This window comes from Aphis gossypii, chromosome 3 (assembly GCF_020184175.1).
Source record: "Aphis gossypii isolate Hap1 chromosome 3, ASM2018417v2, whole genome shotgun sequence".
NCBI lineage: Eukaryota > Metazoa > Arthropoda > Insecta > Hemiptera > Aphididae > Aphis > Aphis gossypii.
Genome location: NC_065532.1, coordinates 114,193 through 135,592, shown reverse-complemented (window position 1 = coordinate 135,592; position 21,400 = coordinate 114,193). Strand labels below are relative to the sequence as shown.

Below are 21,400 nucleotides of genomic sequence, written 5' to 3'. Positions count from 1 at the left end.
AAAGTATCATCTCCAGCATGTATCTATGTGTTTTTATTAAGAATTCTGTGGTAAATGTTTCTAACTTATGGAAATTTGTTGATACTACATCCCGTTTGTAATGCATTCGGTGTTTTAAATATTTGCATTTCACATGGTGTATTATTATTGTTATCTAACATTGGCTGTGTAGCCTTGCATATTCTGTATATTGCTGTTTCAATGCAATCCTTTATTTCTTTTTCCGTGTAGGTAGTAAATTGTTTTCTATCCTTAGTTATTGCAACGTAAGTATATGTAGTTGTGGAAATATACCATGAGTCAACTACGTCTTCAACAAATTTTATTGGTATAGATATTATATTATATAATGAAAGTTCTACGTCGACAACCAATGGTATTCTTGTAATAAATACCAATTGTTCATTTTCATAGTATACGGTTATTTTTGTTATTTTTAAAAATTCACTTCATTAATTCTGCCTCTGTTCCCATAGGTATAGCATATTTTTTTTTAATTATTCGTTCTGCTGTTTTCAATGTTGATGCAAGTTCTTGTGGTGTCATAAGACTTGCATGTATTAACCCCTCTCTTGCAGCTGTTATTATCTGTTCCAACGTTGAGGTTTCATACGCATACTGATTAGTTATTATAGTGTATAGATTATGGACTTCGCAAGCCAATAGTAAATCTAATACGTCATCAGTTATATTCTGTAATTGCATCATTCTCTCATGTAATTTTTGTTCTTTAGTTGATATTTCTTTATATAGTGCCTCTGTTTGATTTAGTGAACTAGCAATCTTTTTAACTGCTGTTTTTACTATCGTTGTTTGTGATTTCACTATGTGTAAAATATTAGCTCCTGTTTTCTCTGTTTGTCTGATTGCTTCTCTAGTTTTCTTTGCACATTTATCATCACATACATCAAATAATGTATACATTGCGTTACCAACAAAGTTTATTAATTCCCTTTTGTTTCGTTTATTTTCTTGATATACTTCGGTTTGATTAACACTACCTCCTAACGACATATACAATCGTTCCTTTTGATTAGTTATTTCATCATATAAATCAGTTATAACTATTTGATATTTCCCACACAAATCTATAAGACGTTTGTCAGTACATATATTTGTTATATTTTCATTTTAAAACCTAATAAGTCATACTTTGTATTATATTCCTTAAGTGAAAAATACGTAACCAGTTTATACTCTGCTCTTATCACCTTAGTGGGACCTAAATTCTCATAATAAAAAACCTTGGATTGTTCATAAGGTACATATGTATAATATTCCGATGAATTTATTTCATAAGCACTGTTAAGTCCAACCATCATCACCAATCTAAAAGTAAAATTATACCTTCATTATAGTACTACTTAATAACATCTAGTTATATGGTTTGTTAGTTTATTACATATCATTAATTATTATTATTTTTTTTAAACAAACTTCCTTAATCTATTCATTTATATTATAATTTTATATTTAATTAATCATTTGCTTTATCATTATAATACCGTTTTACATTATTTTTATGTACGGTAATGCCTTGTTGGCCACGTTTTATAACTATATTCTCATCTCCTATTACTTCAATTACTTCTTATGGTCCTAACCATAGTGAATTAAGTTTGTTTTTATGTGCGTTATCTTTTAAAAGTATTAAATCTTTCACGTGATATTTACAGGATTCTCATTTTTGTCATATCGGTCCTTACTTTTTACTTTGTGTTCAATTAAATTCTCTCTGCTAATTTTTGCGACACTTGCATACTCTGTTTCAAATCATATAAATAATCATCATAATTATATTGCGGCTCTGGTTCGGATTTTAATTTAATCGGTAGGTATTTCTAACGTACGTCCATACACTAACGCGTATGGTTGAAAATTAGTTGATGTATGTACCGTGAATTATATACAAAAAATGCATATGGTAACAAATGATCCCAATTATTTAAATTCTTAACCACATAATGTCTTAAGTACTCGGCCAAAGTTCTATGATCTTTCGAGACCTCCATTTGTTTGTGGTCTAAAAGGACTAGTATTAACTTTATTTATTTTTAACAATTTGCAAACTTCCGTAAATGTTTTGCTAAGGAAATCCGTTCCCTGATCTATCAATATCGTTCCCGGTATTCCATGTACACACACGAAATGTATAACAAAAGCTTCCGCGACCGTGTTTGCCTGATGATTAGGTATTGGTACTCCTAGCGTGTATTTAGATAAGTCATCTTGCATTGTTAAAATATAATTATTACTAGACAAGGTCGTAATAACCTACAATATCTAAAAATATTTTTTCAAATGGTTTTGAACTTGTTGATGTAATAGCCATTGGTTCCTTTACATGCCGATTAGAAATTTTATTTACTTGACACGATGTACAATTTTTTACGTACTTTTTAACATAATCTTTCATACCTTTCCATCTAAATTGCTTCTGTATGCGTTTAATAGTTTTGTTAACACCTAAATGACCTCCTAGTTTAGAATCGTGAAACTGTTTTAGTATAGTTACTTTCTCTTCTTCCGTATATTCTACGTTCGCACATACCATAATTTCGATCCTAGTATTACGAAATATGTATCTTAACATTGACCTTATTTTTTCCCACTGTAAATCATCATTCATACCTAGTTTATTCATTGCTCTTTTATCTAAATTATTTTCCTCACAAAACTGTTTCAAGTTCACTAGCGCTATATACATATTCTCGTACGTTGACCTCTGAATTCAGTGCCGTAAAAACCGGGTGTGCAGAGTGTGCACCGCACATAGGCCTCGGGCCTCATAATATATTTCAGGGCCTCAAAAGTCAAAAGGACTAATGACACATATTATTAAATTATTAAAATATCAAATATTAGTTATTGAATTGAAAATGGAGCCAATGTTATTTGTATCTATTAACTAATTTACTATTATTGTTGTCTTATTACTTGATAAGGCCTATAAATATTAGAAGTATAATATAGATTTTCGTCCGTATTTCCATGTAATACTATTAATAGTATTATGGTATATACGGCGTACACACGTCTTGACTGATTATCGGATTAATCGCCGATCGCCGCTGTTGTATCCTTCCCTTACCCTACGTAGTACGTATTCACTATTCAAAATACAATTGCCTGCAATATGTGACTTTGTCGTGTTGTTGAAGTGCACACTGTAGTACCTACTGTACAATTATACTAAGTAGTATTACATTTTACTGTTTATTATTTTCTATTGAAACTTAAATTATGTCAAAAAGAACGTTTCAGAGTGGTTGCGAAGAGAGAACAAAAAAAAGGTAGACAATTAGTAGAAAACGAAAAATTGTCAAATTGCATACTTAGTTGGGCTAAAGGTAAGTTATTTGATGTTCATAATTGATCAAATTTGATAAAAATATGTATACCTATTTACATTCAGTGTTATATTTTTAATAATAAGTTGCGATATTTGCAAGAATAAAAATATTTTCATATAATTAAATATACGTTCTTAGGTACTTAACATATTATTAATAATTATTTTACTTTATTATATTATAATATGTATATATATATATATATATATATATTAAAACTATGCTGCTGCTTAACACGAGACATTTATAATTATATACATATACATATTATACACGATTTCGAATAAACATAATTTAATTAAATTTAATTAATATTATTTATTCAGTTTCTTTTATAAGATTATATTATAATTTATGAATAAAAAAATAATATTTTAGGCTCTTCTGAATCACAAGACTTGAATTCAACTTCAACTAATTCAATTAGTGTTACACAAAAAAAAGATATTAACTATAAACTTCCTTGGATATAACTATGTCAAGTTTGTTATACTATGTTTAGCTATTAGTGATTACAATTTACTTTATAGCTAACCGAAAGTAATTTTTAAACTATTTATTTTTAATTTTAGATTTTTGTGAAATTGGTCAGGATGATGGACAAACATTAACATCTAGCTCTTATTTGAATCTGAAGAAAACATGATACAGGTATCTTTTTCATACTATTTTAATACCTAGCATAGTTATATTATGATTAACATTCACTTTTAATATAATAGTGGAACTAATTTAAAACATAATATAACCTGAAGTTTAAGATAAATATTATAAAAATCTAAAATTCATATATTTTAATTTAAAAACAAGGCAACTGAGAAAATCATTAGGTGTCAGATTTTTTTTTATAAGTAATTCAAACAATTAGGAAAGATTGGTTACAGTTGAAACAATTTTTGATGAATTATTTATTAAAATAAATTATAAATTATTACTTTATTGAAAGTAATTGATTTCAAAATTATTTATTTGTAATTTTAGATGTTCAGGATGAAAGACCAACATTATCATCTAGCTGTTGTATTGAATCTGAAGAAAACAAGGATACAGGTATCTTTTTACATATCTATTTTAATGTTTTAGATATTTTAAATATTTATTAATTTAATTCCAGAAAAAAAGCATTATTTTTTCTCTCTCTACTTCCTAAAATTATATGCTATAAACTCCTACGAATATGCTTACGTCTGCTGGTAATTCAAATACAAATTTAGATGTATTTAATACTACATAATTTAATTAGTCAAATTTATATTTATATTTGATTTACCTTTTGTTTTTAATTTTTTTTTCTCTGATATTCCTCTCTCTTTCTTTCTCTTACATATATTTATCACCCTATTGTTAATTAATTATATTATTCATATCACATTATATTTATATTTATTAGAAAATAATGTTGGCAATAAGATTGATATGGACCATGAACTAGATTTAAAATCAGATTACCCAACCGACCGTGGACAATTTCATGAAACTGTAACTGATACATTGAAAAGAAGCATTTTACAATTTGGTCCATGTAGGCCTAATATAAAATTCCCAAAGACTGAAAATAGATGTTTTTCAGTGCATTATTACTATATGATAAAAAGGAAGGATAAAAATTCCACGTGATTGGTTATGCTATTCAGTGTTGTTAGATGTGACTTACTGTGAAAATGTTGGCTATTTGCTGATCGAATTAGTGGGAAATTCAATAAAGAATGGATAGAAGGTGTTAGTGATTGGCAACATTTATCACAAAGTATTCAACGGCATGAGAGTTCAATACAACACTTGTATGCATCTAAAGTTAGATTTTTATGGATGAAAAATCAAACTATTGATGTAAATATAGAAAAGCAGTACTCCCAAGAAGCTATGTTATGGAGAAATGTGTTTTAAAGCGTATAATAAAAATTATTTTATGTTTGACTGCTGGTAATTCAGGTTTACGTGGTAATGAAGGTAGCTTAAAGATAAAAAATCCAAATGAAGGCAATTTTATACGAACTGTAAAACTGCTTGCCGAGTTTGATCCTGTTTTAAATAATGTAATAAATGACGAAAAACAAAATATTAAATATCTCAGTCCGTTAATTCAACGAACGAAATAATAGATTTTTATCTTCTGATTTACGTCGTATAATTTGTGATGACATTAGGTCTAGTTGTTTTTTCTCAGTTATCTTAGACTCAACACAAGATATAACTAAAGAAGATTAAGTTAGTCTTATAATTCGTTACACTGTTGTTAATTATGAAGAAAAGAAAGTAGAAATCAAGGAATCATTTTTAGGGTTTTTTTTATTAAAAAACCATGGTGCCTCTGATATGCTGAACTTTTGAAACATACTCTATCCGATTATCGATTAAATATAGAAAAATGTAGAGGCCAAGGGTATGATGGGGCAGCTGTCATGAGTGGAGCTAACTCTGGAATTCAAAAAAGAATCCTTGAAATCATACCAAATGCTACATTTGTACATTGTTGCTCTCATAATTTAAATTTGGTGATAAGTGATGCTGCCAAAAGTACCCGAGAAATATCATCTTTTTTTGAAACTGTTCAAGATGTATAAACTTTTTTAGTTCCAGTGCACCACGGTGGTCTCAACTAGCTCTTGGGGAAGAAGAAAGTGTCAAATTAAGAAAAAGAATATTAAAAAAAAGTGTGCTACGCGTTGGGAAGCGCGTCACAATGCCTTATTTTCACTGAAACAGCGTTTTGTTGATATTTTAAAAGCTTTTACTAAAATTCAGCTAACAAGTACTAAAAAAGATGAGATTAATATAGCCACAGCTCTTAAAAAGAAGCTTGAATCTGCAGAGTTTGTTTTACTTTATGTGTTGGGAAAAAATTCTGAAGTCTTTATTTGTTGTGTCCAAAATACTTCAATCTATTAATATAGATTTACAACAAGCATTTGAGCTGTTAAAAAATGCTCATGCAGACATTCTAAAATTTAGAGACGAGTTTAATATTTTTGTAGAAAATTCTAAGACTGTATGTAAATTGTGGAGTACCCTTTAAATTTCTTAACAAACGCCAACGATTTGCAACAAAGTTCTATGATGAGTTTGATACTGATTGAAGACTGACCGTAACAGAAGATAATTTTAAAGTAGCCATCTTTTATCCTTTAATAGATACTACCTTACAAAAACTCAAAGAGAGATTTGTTGGCATGCAGACAATTAATGATAATTTTAGTATATTAATACCATACACAATGACTACAATACCAGAGGAGAAGAGAATTAATTAAGTTTGCTTATGATTTTATAAAGAAATACTCAGATGATATCAACTCAGATTTCACACGCCAAATTTTATCGTTAAAGAATTTTTTAATGTCTAATTTTAAATAGGAAGATTTAAAAAAAATGACTATTCAAAAACTAGCAGAATATATAATTAGTAATGATTTATCTATTATATTTCCAGATATTTTTACAAGTTGTTGTATATTTATGACTATTCCTGTAACATCAGCTTCAGCGGAGCGTTCATTTTCCAAACTTAAGCTTATTAAAAATTATCTTCGTAATACTACATCACAAGATCGGTTAACTAATATTGCTTTATTAAATATTGAAAGGCTTCATACTTCGCGGATCGATGTAGATTCTATTATTAATAATTTCGCTAATTTAAAAACCAGAAAAAAGAATTTTTTAAAATAGATTAAATATATTTAAGTATTGTTTAAATTTAATAATTATTAATCACAAAGAAGTTACCTACAGTCCTACAAAAATACAACTACACAAGTGGTTTTAAAATACATATTGTTTAATTGTTTATTAATGTACTTGTGTATTATATTACATGTTATAATATATATATATATTCTGAAAACTGTATTTTATATTTTATTTACTTTTTTATTCAGCACCACCCCCTCCAACAAAAAAAAAAACAAAGAAAAAATTGAAAATTATGTATCTATAACAAGGGGCCTCTAGATTTTAGTTTGCACACAGGCCTCCAGTAGTCTAGTTACGGCACTGCCTCTGATGATCTTTATTTTTCGTTACTAGAAATATAATATACCGGTCATTCTGTACTACATACGGCGTATCGCCTATCACTTTACTAACTGGTAAAAATGAAGTAATTCCTAACTTACGTTTTATTTCATATTTTATTTCTAATGTTAAATTTTATTGTTTTGTAATTTTTGTCACTATATAATACTCTTTTAATGCTTCTAAAAGTGTGCCTATAGTTTCTTTTACATTACCTTCGAATAAAACCATATTTCCAAAATTTTTATTAACTATTTCCTAATTATATTCTACTCTGTTGTTTATTTATACTAACTATCGTAAAGTCCTGTACTATTGTTTCCACTTTATTACAGGTATTCTATATTTGATCAACCTCCTTGGTATATATTATCTGATTGAAAGTTACTGATATGATTATCCGTGTTATAATTTCTTGTATTATTTGTACGTTGAAATTATTATTATTTAGTCATGAAAAATTATTATTATCTCTATTATTAGAAAAATCGTTCCTGTACCTATAATTATCTCTTTCTGAATTATATTCTACTTCTTCTGCTTTTGCCAATTGCTTAGCTACCTCTAATGTTTTAGGATTTCGTGCCTTTAGAATTGTTCTTACAGGACTTATTAATCCTTTTATAAAAATATTCAGTGTTTGTTCTTTTAAAGTTTCGTGAATTACTTTTGCTTCTGATTCCTCTTTATTAAGTGTACACGCAGTACATAATTTATAATACAATTTTTCTACTCTATGGCAATAATCATTGACGTTTTCATCATAACACATTTTAATGGAATTTAATTGTATTTGTAAACTTGAAGCGGTTGTCATATCTTCAAAAGCATCCGATAAATAACTCTTAATGTATACCCATTTAGTAACATTTTTATATTTTATCATTTCTAATGCTCTACCGGATAACCTAGTTGTTATATATTTAACTAAAGTCAGTGCGCATTTTTCTTCAACCAAATTTACTGCCATATCACATGCATTTATGAACGGATAGATATCGTCTTCTCCCGTACACATAGGTATAAGCTTAAATGCTTCCTCTAATTTTATGGTAACCATTTTCTTTACACGCGGTTTTCTCCCGAACGTTAACTCAGTATGTTCAAAATCGTCCGTAACCTTGCTACGTGTAACCTTTTTATTGTCTAAACTTAAACTTCTCTCCAAACTGTGTTTTATTTTAGCGCTCTGGCGTTCACTTGGGTTTCTAAATAGACTAGGGCGTTCTTTCGGGCTTTTACTATGGCCAGGGCTTCTACTAGGGCTTCCCAAATTAATCAACTGTTGGGTTTTATTTAATACTTCTAAACTCAAATCTGGAGTTTCTAAAGACGTTTTATTCGATGGATTAGCTACTTCCAAAGGAGATGTACCTGTGTTCTCCATAAATTGCTTTCACACTCATTTGATACGTTTTACAATCAACTATAATAATATAATTCAATAATATATCTCAATAATATATGCCCTTTAATAATTCTCAATAATAATCTCAATAATTCAATAATATCCCTCAATAATTCGCAATATCCCCTCAATATTAATTCTCAATAATAATCTCAATAATTCAACAATATGCCCTTAATAATAATTCTCAATAATAATCTCAATAATTCAACAATATGCCCTCAATAATAATATAATAATTCAATAATAACTCAAATAAATCAATTGCCCTTTAATAATCAAAAAAAAATTCCTAAATAGTTTTTTTACGACCTACTTAAATATATTCAGTTACTTAAATGATACTTCTTAGGTTTTATATTTTTGTAACATATATCCGTGTAATAATTTAATTAACTATTCACTCACAATAATGCGATGTTCGTTGATGTTGTCATCCTGTCTGATACTTTCTGCAACGTTGAATTGAATGGTCTTCTCTTCTGGAGTTATCAACGAGAAAGAATGATCAAGTCTTCCTTGTTGATGGTAGCCTTTGACGGTTTGCCTCCTTGAAAAGTGAATCCTACCGACTGCGCCAAATTGTTGCGTGCCAGTATCAGATTTGAATCCAAATGGTTAATTTGAATGAAAGTTTAACCTAATAACGAAATATGTCTTTATTGCATATAAATAAAATACATGTAACAAACAAAATAAGTGGCTGAGTGTCGTGAAAGTGCTTAGTTGTTGATAGCTTTGGTGCATCTGCCGTTGCTGGTCTTCGGGCTCCCTTATATATTGTGGTGCGTCTCTTGTTTACGTCGAGTTGCCGCCTTCTGGGTGAAACCAGGTGTCCTTATAGTTGTTGTTGCAAATTCGGACACGAATTTGAGAATGTGCAATAACATCTCAAATGCATCATTACTGCACTGTAATTATTGGTGCGCTTACTATCCCGACACATGTCATGGTCATAGTAGCATCCGCATTACCCTCTACACGAGGCATGGCCATACTAACTTAGCCTTGATATCTCGTAGATATCTTACAGATATCTCATAGCCCATAACAACCTTGCTTCGCGAAAACCAACGTACCTCTGTATGGAACAACAAGACGTCAAATTTTCCTCCCAGTTCATTACATAAGTCCTTAAATATTCTTGTATTTGTCGCACTGCTTCGGATGTAGTTAACAATTTTCACTACACGAGTAAATGTGTCCATTAAATCAGGTGGGAGAGTTTTTATTGCCAAAACATAACGGTGAATAATGCAGTGGCTAAATAATGCAAACGGAGCAACCTCTTTCGGTAATGTTTGGAAACCAGAACGAATGCCCAACATTGCTGGTGCTCCATCTGTACAGACACCTATTAACTTCGACCACTGCAGATTCTTTTCATCGATAAAATGTTTCACTGTTTGAAAAACATCTTCCCCGCGTGTAGTAGTGCTCAGTGATTCTGAGAATAAGTATTCTTCTTTTAAGTCGTCGCCTTTTATGTATCGAACATAGACAAGTAGCTGGGAACAAGATGCAACGTCGGTCGACTCATCTAACTGTAAGGCGAAGAAAGAACTTGACTTTATTTCATTAAGCACTGTGTCCAAAATATTCTTGCTCATATCCTCGATACGATTTTTAATAGTGTTGTTAGAAAGTGATATCTTGTTGGTCTTTTCAACATGTTGCTCTACAAGAACAAGTTTTACTGCATCTAGTATACAAGGTTTGATGAGATTTTCTCCAATTGTATGAGGTTTCTTGTTTTTCGCGATTCGAAGAGCGTTGCAACACGAAGCTTCAAGACCAGCTTCAGTTGACTGAAAAAAATAGCCGGATGAATCCATACGTGCATTTTTTAACGCATCTTCTTTACGTTTGAAAAATGCAATATCTTTTTCTGCAAACTGAGAATGGCTTTTCTCAAAATGTTCTTTTAATTTGCTTGGTTTCATACTTTCTATTGTGAGAACTTTGTTGCACAGAACACATTGAGGCTTCTCAACACTTTTATCAACAAACTTAGTAAAACCCCATTGTAGAAAAGCTTCTTTGTATGACCGTTTTTCCCCTGTGACATGGTTCCTGATTTAAAGGAAAATTATCAAAATCCAACATAAAAAAATATAAAATTATTTTACTCACCAACTTTTACTTAACGTCAAAATAATCAGAAAATCGACTATACTGATCGATATTCAGTAGAAAGCACAGACAAGTACACAAATAAACAAACGGTGAACGACTAACTGATGGTTTAAAGATTAAAACCATTAAATTGAACATCGATATCATTTTATAATAATAGGATATAAAATGTGTAGACAATTGTACAACGAAAATAATTCCAAGAAATTCAATATAATGTAATATTCTAAGTATTATTTGAAGGTAATAAAATTATCAGTGTCATTAGGACATAAGATAAGGTATTTCCCAAAACTATTAACAACAATATTATATTATTATAATTTAATTTACAGTCATAGTACACATGAGTAAACCTAACAAGAGTACTTAAAATAAAAATAAATAGTTTAACTTTTACCCCTCAAAAAATTGTGTTTTTACCCCTTAGAGGGTAATTACCCCCAGGTTGGGAACCACTGCTCTAAACTTATCAATTTCTAAATCTTCGAAAGTCCAATCGTTAGAAATACTATCGGAATTCTCAAAGAAACCATTTCATTTTTTCATTTATCTTCCAAAAGGAATTTCATCTTGAAAAATAACCTTAAAAAATCCAAAAGTTTTAAGACATCATTAACCAGCTTGTGTGTTATACGTTAGGTAGAACGTCACACTAGTATAATAGACTTTGAAACCAACATGTCAGAAATTATAGAAAGTCTAACACATATATCTCAATGGACAGATCTAGTTTCATCATCTAAAGCTTACTCATTACTCCTGAGTTTGTGCAATTGTGAATTTATTATAACATTGTATATATTATCAAATATCCTCAGTATCACACTACCAGCCAGTAAAATGTTACAAGGAGTTAATTTAGATGTAAGTGCTGCTTCCAGCTGTATTACCAGTATAGTACAAAATTTAGAAGATAAAAGATTAAATGCTGAAGAATATTTTAGTGAAATATTTCTTGAAGCTAAAACTAAAATGGTTGACTTAGACATTGAAGTCAAGTTACCAAGATTAACAAAAATTCAAAATAAAAGGGCCAATACTCCTGCAAATACACCAGAGGAATATTACCGGAGAGTTGTGAACATTCCCCTAAGTGACAATATTTTAGAAGACTTGAGATCAAGATTCCTAAATAAAAAAACAACAGATATTTTTCAGTTGATTGAATTTATTACAGCTAACATAATCAACAAGTCTTCACTCGATGTCAAAAAAATGATTGATACAGTAATTGAACATTTTATATTTTTGGATATAAATATTAACATTTTAAAAGGAGAAGTTTATTTATGGAAATCAAATTGGATTTCCAGTAAAAATGAAGGTAAATACTCAATTTATTAAATACAACTTAATGTATTTAATTGATCGGTAAAAATCACATATTTTTTATTTAAAATTATTTTAAGGTCTTAAAATACTTCTGGTGTATTGGAATCTATTGATGAATGTCATCCAGTCATGTTTCCTACAATTAAACAGGTTTTAGTAGTATTAGCAACATTACCAGTAAGTATCGCATCAACAGAACGCAGCTTCTCTACTTTAAGGAGGTATGCATGTATATTTTGCTTTTTTTTAAGTTAGAAGAAAATAATTTTGGTAAAAAGCAGGGCTTAGAACTTATGTGGTTAAAAATATACTAAATATGCATGCATTTATGCACTCTAAAGAGCACAAAATATATAGATATATTAATAGTATATTATTACATAATATTATAATATTATAATCCTATATATATATATATATAATATATATTATCTAGGTATTTTTTTTAGAAATTAAGTTATTTTTTATTTTTAGCCTCAATATTATTAATTGATGTGAAGGTTACTATTATCATATTATAATTTAATCATCAAATACTATTTTGTGATTAAGACACAAACTAAGAAAAAAAAAGTTAAACTTAAGTCTTCATGCTTTTTTATGAAATTAATTTTTAGCTTACTAGGCAATAAATCTAATTAACTAAAAAAAACTGCCTTATGAAATAATTTGCATTAATTTATATTTTAGTCTTTACTTACCCATGTTGAACAAAATCAGTTTAGATTTTTTTTACAACTAGTTATTATTTATGACATAACTTAACTAATTAAAAATGCTATTTATGCTATTTAATTTCTGTTATTCAGTATTGCTTTACTCAGATAGTCTGATTTAGATATTTAATTGATTCATTTATTTAATTATGTGATTATTTTTATAAATTTGTCCACCTTTTTTCCTTTGCATAAATCATAACTCCTTTGGCTTTTGACTGTTTGCTTATTGCTTTCTGAAATATACTTAATGTTACATCAGGTTAAAAACATGGCTGAGAAGCCAAATGTCTCAGAAAAGACTGACAGGTTTGGCTTTGATGAACATTCATAGAAACATAACTATTGACACATCAAAAGTTATAGAAAGATCTTCAAAGACCAAAAGAAAATTGGATTTTGTTATTTAAATATTATTTTATTATTATATATTTAATACAACTATTATTATATTATGTGGTTATTATAATATGCTTTTATATTTATATGTACCTATGTCAAGTTATTTTATTTGGTATATTGTTGATGTTGTTTACAATAATTAATGTTATGGGTTATGAAAGTGGATAGAAATCAATTATTGAAGTTAAAGCAAGCGAAACGATCGAAAAATTTTGATCCGCCAATTTATTTATAATCTGTACACTGTCGTTTATGTACATATTTTTTTACTTTTGAGTTTTTTATTTCTAAAATTATACCTAAGCATTATGTTTTATATGTTTTATTATGTTTAATTGTTCTTTAATGGTTGAAAAAAGTACAATGGTTTCAGGAAAAAAATAGCTAAACAGAATTTTATGCCTAATAAAAATCAAAATTCGATCAACTGTTAATTGATTTTTAATTTTTAAATATTTGTTTCATGTTTGTAGTGTTGTTGTATCGTGTGTTTAATTTATCTTAATAGTATATAAACCCAATATGTTGCTAACACTAATAATAATAAATCAACAATTTTGGATTAATAATATTATTCCGTGGACTGTATTATAATATAACATCACATAACATAAACAGGAATTAAATAATATAATAATATAATATATACGCAAATTATAAATAATGATAATAATTATAAAATATACATAAAGAGATGTAGGCGCCTACCTACTATACAAAGTAAAGGTTTTATAATAATAATACGTAATAAAACATTTAAAAAACAATATATATATATATAATAATAATAACATCGATTAAGATAGCAATTGATAATATACAAATTAATAATAATAAAAGTAGCGTATCAATAATATTTTAGCTACCGCGGTAAGGTAGGACTAAAACTTTTGCTGACGGCTGAAAGCTCTGCCGCTTGGTACACTTCCCACACGCGGTCGGCGCGTTCCGCCAGGTAATCTCCGGAGCCCGAGAGAACGGCAACGACGGTGCGGATGGGTGGCGGGAGCTTGCTCATCCAGAACGCGACCAGCGACGTATCGGACATCCCGTCGGGATAGACTTCCCGCATGTCCCGCAGGAGTCGCGATGGGGTGCGATCTTCCATGCCGCCCGGTTGGATGATGCGCTGCAACTGCGTGGCTTGCGGCAAACTGTAGGCCGTGATGAGCAGCTGATGGATCGCGTCGTACGACGCGTCGGCACCTAGCAGGTCTGAGGCGGTCCGCACGCCGTCCTCGTCCAAGGCCTCGAGCACGTAAGGTCCGAACGGATTCGCTTATTCGCGAACATAGCATCTGCGTGCGTGAACCATTGCATCGACGAGTGTTGCCCAGAAACTCGGAAGCCTGACGTGGGTGACGGCAGAGATCTCAGAGCTCGCGTCCGTCGTCATGATGGTCGACGGCATCGTGTCGATGAGCGACGTGGTGTTGGACGTCGAGGCGACGGCGGTGGTAGACACGGACGTGACGTTGGTGCTGGTCGACATGTCAGCGATCGAGTAGATAAAACCGGATACACGGCGGAAAGGTAGACCGCGGAAACGGAAAAAGAAACGGTGGTGGAGCACGTGGCTCGGTCAGAAAAAATGGAACAAAAACCACGTTGGCGAACTCGCGACTACACTAGACGGTGTATTCTCGCGATTTTTAAATGTTAGAAAACCAGAAATTTATGTATCTTATTTCAGCTACCATAAACCAATAATTACATGTATAAGAGATATTAAAGAAATATAAATTTTAAATAGAACGCGATCTTGTATGATTATTGTTACCTTATTATACAAATTCCCACTTAAACCATGCCATTATATTACCCAATCAAAGTCGTACTACAGCTAAGATGTTTACACATCATTCGTGAGTACAAAGGCACTCACATGGTTTTTTTTTCGATTTTATATAAGGGTTTCGGTTTTGATTAGGGTCTTTTAAAAATGTAAAATAAAAATTACGGTTATTTTCGGTTCTTTAATTTATACAAGGTTTTAGGTTCTGTAACCGGTTTTTTTCGGTCCGGTCTCAGTCCCTGTGTATTATACAGCTGCAATTTTATGGATTAAAGAAATAATAACATTTTGATTTTTGTAGCATTAACGTTGTTTTAAAAATTGAAATTATTAATTAAATTAAATTTAAAGTAATTATCTTTTCAATTGATGAACCACAGTAATGTTTGAGTTACTCAATACCTCGTAATATAGTAATATCTCGTACAGACACGACGACGACGCACAAAACGAATAGTGTATAATAATATTATTATACGATACAAACACGGTTTCGCGCGTATACGTAAACGAGAATAATAAATGATAATAATGAATCGGTGTTGCCACCTCACTCCGCCCGTGACGTCCGCCACCGCCGCCAAGTATGTTGGGTAGCCTGCGTGAAGACCGTGCGCAATAGACTCACACACACACACACTCAAGCAGTCACACTACATGACTTACGCCTGACGCTCGATTCCCCAAGAAGGTCGTACTACAAACCGATAGCATAGATGTTTACACATCAATAATGACATTTTTAATAGATTTTTATTAATGTTAGATTTTATTTTAATGTCTTGTAAAATATGAACGTATGACCAGTTGTTGCATACGACGACCAATTGTTAAATGTTGACCTACTTCAGGGTCAGGATTAATTTGTGCATCATACATTCCAAAGTCGACATTTGCAGGATCATCAGGTTCATTTATTGGAACAGGTATGTTTTCATTAATGCACATGTTATGGAGAATGGTATAAGCTATAATAATTTTTGATGCTCTCTCTGGGTGGTAGTGCAAACGAATAGGGACAAATGGACGTAGCCGTTTGGACGTGGCTGTTTTGGGACAATTGGACGTCAAAAAAAAATTAATTTTAATTTAAAATTTAAAAAAAAAAAACTAGAAATTAAAAACTAATAGTTCTTGTATATTATATTTGTTAGTAATATAACTAATGGTATCGTATCATATCGAACATTATCGATTATAATTGATTATCACGCGCCTATTACCTATAGATTGAATTTTATCGTTTTGGCAATAGGTACACCTATACTAAAAATAGGTATAATATATAACTTTAAACGTATTGGTTATTACAACCATTGATATCACACTTTATCGAAACACAGTAATACACGACAATACACACTTATAATCTTGTTAGTTGTGTACAAATTGTGTAATAGTGTACATATATGTAAAATGTCGTTAATTATTAATTCGAATCGCGATGGTAAAGTTCTTTTGAATGATGGTTTTATGTATTTATTTGACGCTTTTAGTTCTGATGGATTAAAACGGTTTTGGCGATGTAGATATAAACAAGAGTGTAAGGCTCGTGTGCATACTGGTATAACAGATTTAATTATTCTTAAGCACATAAACAATCACACTCACGACTCTGACGCTGCTAAAGTTGAAGCAAATATAGCAGTGTGCAATATTAAAAAACGTGCTAGAGAAACCATGGAACCAACATCTACCGTGATAAACGAGTGTATTTATGGATTGTCACAAGCATCTAAGGTACTTATTAGATAATATTAGATTTTTTTTTCATAAATATAATAGTACTAACATACTGTATTAGTAGGTAACATTGAAATCTAAAATTGTATCTAAAACCCAATCAATTGCTGGGTTCAATTAGTAGGTAATTAAAAATCAAATTTAAAAATTCAATAATAATTAATAAATTATTAAAAATAATCTGTAATAATCTGTTACGGGTTTAAAAAAAAATATATATAGATGAACGAAGATTAAAAAATTCATATTTAGATATAACAAAAGAATCGTATCGGAAATTCTGCATTATTTTTTAATCTATTATATTTATATAAAATTTTTATTACATTTATAATATTATTCATAATTTTTTCATAACTATGTAGGGAGCACTTCAAAGTGGTCCAGCATTAAAAAAGACGGTTCGAAGAAAACGGAATGAAATACACGCAGCACCAAATGCACCGAATGATTTGATAACGCTAGATATACCAGATTCATACAAAGTTTATTCACCGCCTGAAGGCATATCTGAAAATTATTTATTAGACGATAGCGGACCTAGTGAAAATAGAATATTAATTTTTGGAAGACCTAGAAGTTTAGAAATATTACATTTTTCAAAAGTTTGGTATTGCGATGGGACATTTAAAGTAGCACCAACACTTTTTGCTCAGGTTTACGTTATTCTTGCGGAAGCGCTAAATGGTGTTCATCCATTAATTTATGCACTGTTGCCAAATAAACAGAAAAAAACGTACGATAAATTATTTGATATGCTAAATTTATTAAAACCCGGTTTAAATCCAAAATCAGTGTCATGTGATTTTGAATTATCAGTAATTAATACCATAAAAAAAAAATACCCCGACGCTGAAATTCACGGTTGTTTGTATCATTTGACAAAAAATTTTCATAAAAAAATGAACGAAATGGGTTTCGCTTCAAGATATAAAAATGATGCTGATTTTTCAATATTTATAAAAATGGTCGTAGCTCTTTCATTTGTTCCAATTGAAAACCTAGATGCTGCTATACAACAATTAGGAGATGACTTACCAGAATGCTTACAACCTTTACTTGACTAATTTGAGGACAATTATGTTGGAAGGGTTAATAGAAACGGAAGAGGTCGTCGGACAGCATTATTCCCACCACACATTTGGAATTTACACCAACGAGTTTTGAATGGTCAAGATAGGACTAACAACCATGCCGAAGCAGCTAATAGACGACTAAATGTCGAAATGGGAGTTCAACATCCTAGTTTGTGGTCTTTCATCGACTGTTTACGGAAAGTACAAGCTGGGCGAGATGTATTTTATAACCAACTTGAAGCAGGTAAGAGTCTCCCAAAAAAACTAAAAAAATTTATTGACGCAGATAAACGTATTTTAAAAATTGTTCAAAGTTATGACACTAGAACTAAAATATCATTTTTACGCGGAATCGCTCAAAATATTTCATTACATTAAAATGAGATGTTGATCATTTTTAATATAACAACAGAATAAGATAGGTAGGTGATATAATTAATATAAAAAACTATGTTTGACATCCAATAACTTTTTAGATATTATGAATTTTGTATATTTAAATATTTTATATTCATTTTTTATGTATTATAATAAATATAAATATTTTGACGAACTACCTATAGTAAAATAATTAGTATAAGTATTTTTTTTTGATATTGTATTTTAATTGTTTGGTATATTACCTATAATAAAAAGATTGTTTTAGATATATTTTAAATTTTAATGTTCTATATTATGAATTATTTGTATATTTAGGTATTTTATATTCATTTTTGACGTATAAATATAAATAGCTTATTAATTTAATTTAATTTTTTTTTTATTAAAAAAAAATGAATATTTAAAATCTGTATACATTATTATACAATAAGCAAATTTTGAAGACTTATAATAATATTTAATAATGTAAATATGGATTTATATATATATTTTTTTTTTGACTTCCAATTGTCCAAACGGCCACGTCCAAATGGCTACGTCCATTTGTCCTAGATCGTAGTGCAAAACTCTATGCTTCAGTAAACATCTAATTATAATTTAATAAAATAAATGTTTGAATTATTTATATATTATTTATTTAGCCTAAAGAGAATATGTACCTAAAGCGCATTTTCAGAATACCATTACATCTTTCAATTGTTGACCTTGTACTTGTATGCCAATTATTATAACCAGCATCAGGAGAATCTGACACTGGGTCACTTAGTGGCGTTAAAAGCCAAGATCTTAGTGGATATCCTGAATCACCTACAGAAGATATTTTACCCTATATATAAAATGTATCTTATACCAATTACAGAGAAGATTGGTAATTTATACCTAAGAGAAAATATGATGAATGACCATTACTATGTAAATTTTCCATGTACGTTGATACACAACTTTGACGCCATATATAGGAGTCATGAGTACTACCAGGAAAATTAGCATTTACGTTTAAAATTCTAGCATCTGAATCACAAACCTTGAATTGTATAATTTAATGAAATGTTAAAGTAATAGTATATAGTATTCAAGAAAGTATTGTCGTATATTGTAGACAGTCGTCCAAATTATTACTTAATATGTATAAAGAAAAATATTTTTTAAATAAAACACGGGAGAGGCCGGTGAAGCAAAATGTGCTGAGGCGACAAGACAAATTTTGTATATAAGACCGCCGTACGCACGGGCAACGGGAGTCCCGCTGTCGCTGAGTGAGTCGGCGAGAGTGTAGGTACGACGATCGCACGTGTGAAACGGCGGTTATAGTACGGACTAAATTAATGGATTTTTTGATTGTTTATTTTATGTTTTTGAGTTTAATAAAAAAGTGTTTCCGACCAGGACAACCCGAGTTGGATATCATTTAAGTCTTCCTTGCGTTCCTACCTTTATATGGAAAACAGCGCCGAGATATACGTACCACGGGTATAAGTAATCTTCGAGTCATTTCCACTATAAATGAGCGAAGAATCGACAAGCGCACACCATCGTACCTCGTTAGTTAACAGTGCCATTCTAATTCATTTTAGAGAGTGTCATTAACTAAAGAGTACGAGGGTAAAACTTACCTAGTTGGTTATACCGCGTATACTGAAATACCGGTATACCACAGTATTAACTACCAGGTAAGTATTAGGTAAGTAGTAGGTAAGTATTACACTTTACACGTCAATTAATAAATCTAGTTAATAAAAAATAGTGTTTTGTGTAATTATTTCAACTACAACATACAAATAATAATTTTATGAATTTCCCATGTATACAAAAAGTTATTTTTGAATGTACAAAAATAAAGGTATCTGTTTTATTTTAATAAGATTCAAGCTTTACATAACTTATATTTATTGTTATTTGTTTGATTTAAACTAAATTTATTACTGTATTAATTATAAGGTTACTTTAGTGCCTATTTTTATTACTTACTAGTTTTAATAGAATTAGGTGGAAAAATTGCTATATGGGTGCAATCTATGCAACCTATAACTCCCGGTACACCAGTTTTTTCGTAAAATCTAAATATTATTATTAAACAGTTTTACATTTTTAGTATAACTGTATAGGTAATTGATATTCAGTTATTATGGATATAGGACATAAGGTATGTCGTATGAGTGAAGACCGATATTATATTAGGTACCCATATTTAAGTATTAAATCATTTAAATTGATTTTTTTGTGATTATTTAATTACAGTTATAGCCTATATAGGTATTGAAATAATAAAGTATTTATGTAGACCCCCCATGCCAGTACCTAATGCCTTAAACCTTGATATTTAAATAATTTAGGTATAATATTCACCCTCTCCTGATAGTATTAAGTTTTTCAAAACTATCTGGAAAATGGATATAACGCTTGACAACATCAGATATATTCATTGCATCAGTGACCTCAGCTATGCATCGACTCACAGAAGCTTGGCTTAAGCCTGAAGACCTGTTATCTCCTATATCAAGTTGATAAGATCCACTTGCAAAAAATCGCAATGCTGTCAAAACCTATTAATAATTTAAAATTGTACATCAAATTGATTGACAATTTTTATTAGGTACTATATATAAACGTAGAAAAATTACTTATTAAATTATACCTTTCTTTCTATTGAAATTGACGATTTTCTTGTTGGTTCAGACATATAAGGCGTTAATACTTCAATGAGTTCACCAGCCAACCCTTTACTTAGGCGGAATTTTTTAATAAACTGTTTATCAGATAGTTCTAAAATTAAATAAGGGCAATAATAATTAACAATTAAATAAACGCTGTGTTTGGGGTCCCAAACAACCGTAGTTACAGTGCTGATTTCATTTAAATTCTTAACTTTTCCCGGGAAATAACGTCAAAAATCTAGCCGCTAAAATATTATATTTATTTTACTGCCGTAATATATATATAATTTATTTAATGAATATAGTCAATAGGTACCATATTCAATATGAAATAAATTTTAAATATTCCTTAAAATTAATTATAATTTTTGTAAAAAGGACATAATA

General features: G+C 30.0%; 1 protein-coding gene and 2 pseudogenes across 1 annotated transcript; 2 read left to right on the top strand and 1 right to left on the bottom strand.

The window, feature by feature from the left end:
* Window positions 1–3,828: 3,828 nt before the first annotated feature.
* LOC126550685 (zinc finger MYM-type protein 1-like) lies at window positions 3,829–5,452 on the top strand (annotated as a pseudogene).
* Window positions 5,453–9,171: 3,719 nt separating this feature from the next.
* LOC126550684 (zinc finger BED domain-containing protein 5-like) lies at window positions 9,172–11,049 on the bottom strand. Its single transcript, XM_050202652.1, has 3 exons — window positions 10,919–11,049; window positions 9,778–10,848; window positions 9,172–9,325 (listed from the first exon to the last, which is right to left on the bottom strand). The coding sequence occupies exons 1-3, from the start codon at window positions 11,047–11,049 to the stop codon at window positions 9,172–9,174; spliced, it is 1,356 nt and encodes a 451-aa protein (XP_050058609.1).
* Window positions 11,050–16,575: 5,526 nt separating this feature from the next.
* LOC126550674 (uncharacterized) lies at window positions 16,576–18,356 on the top strand (annotated as a pseudogene).
* Window positions 18,357–21,400: the final 3,044 nt, after the last annotated feature.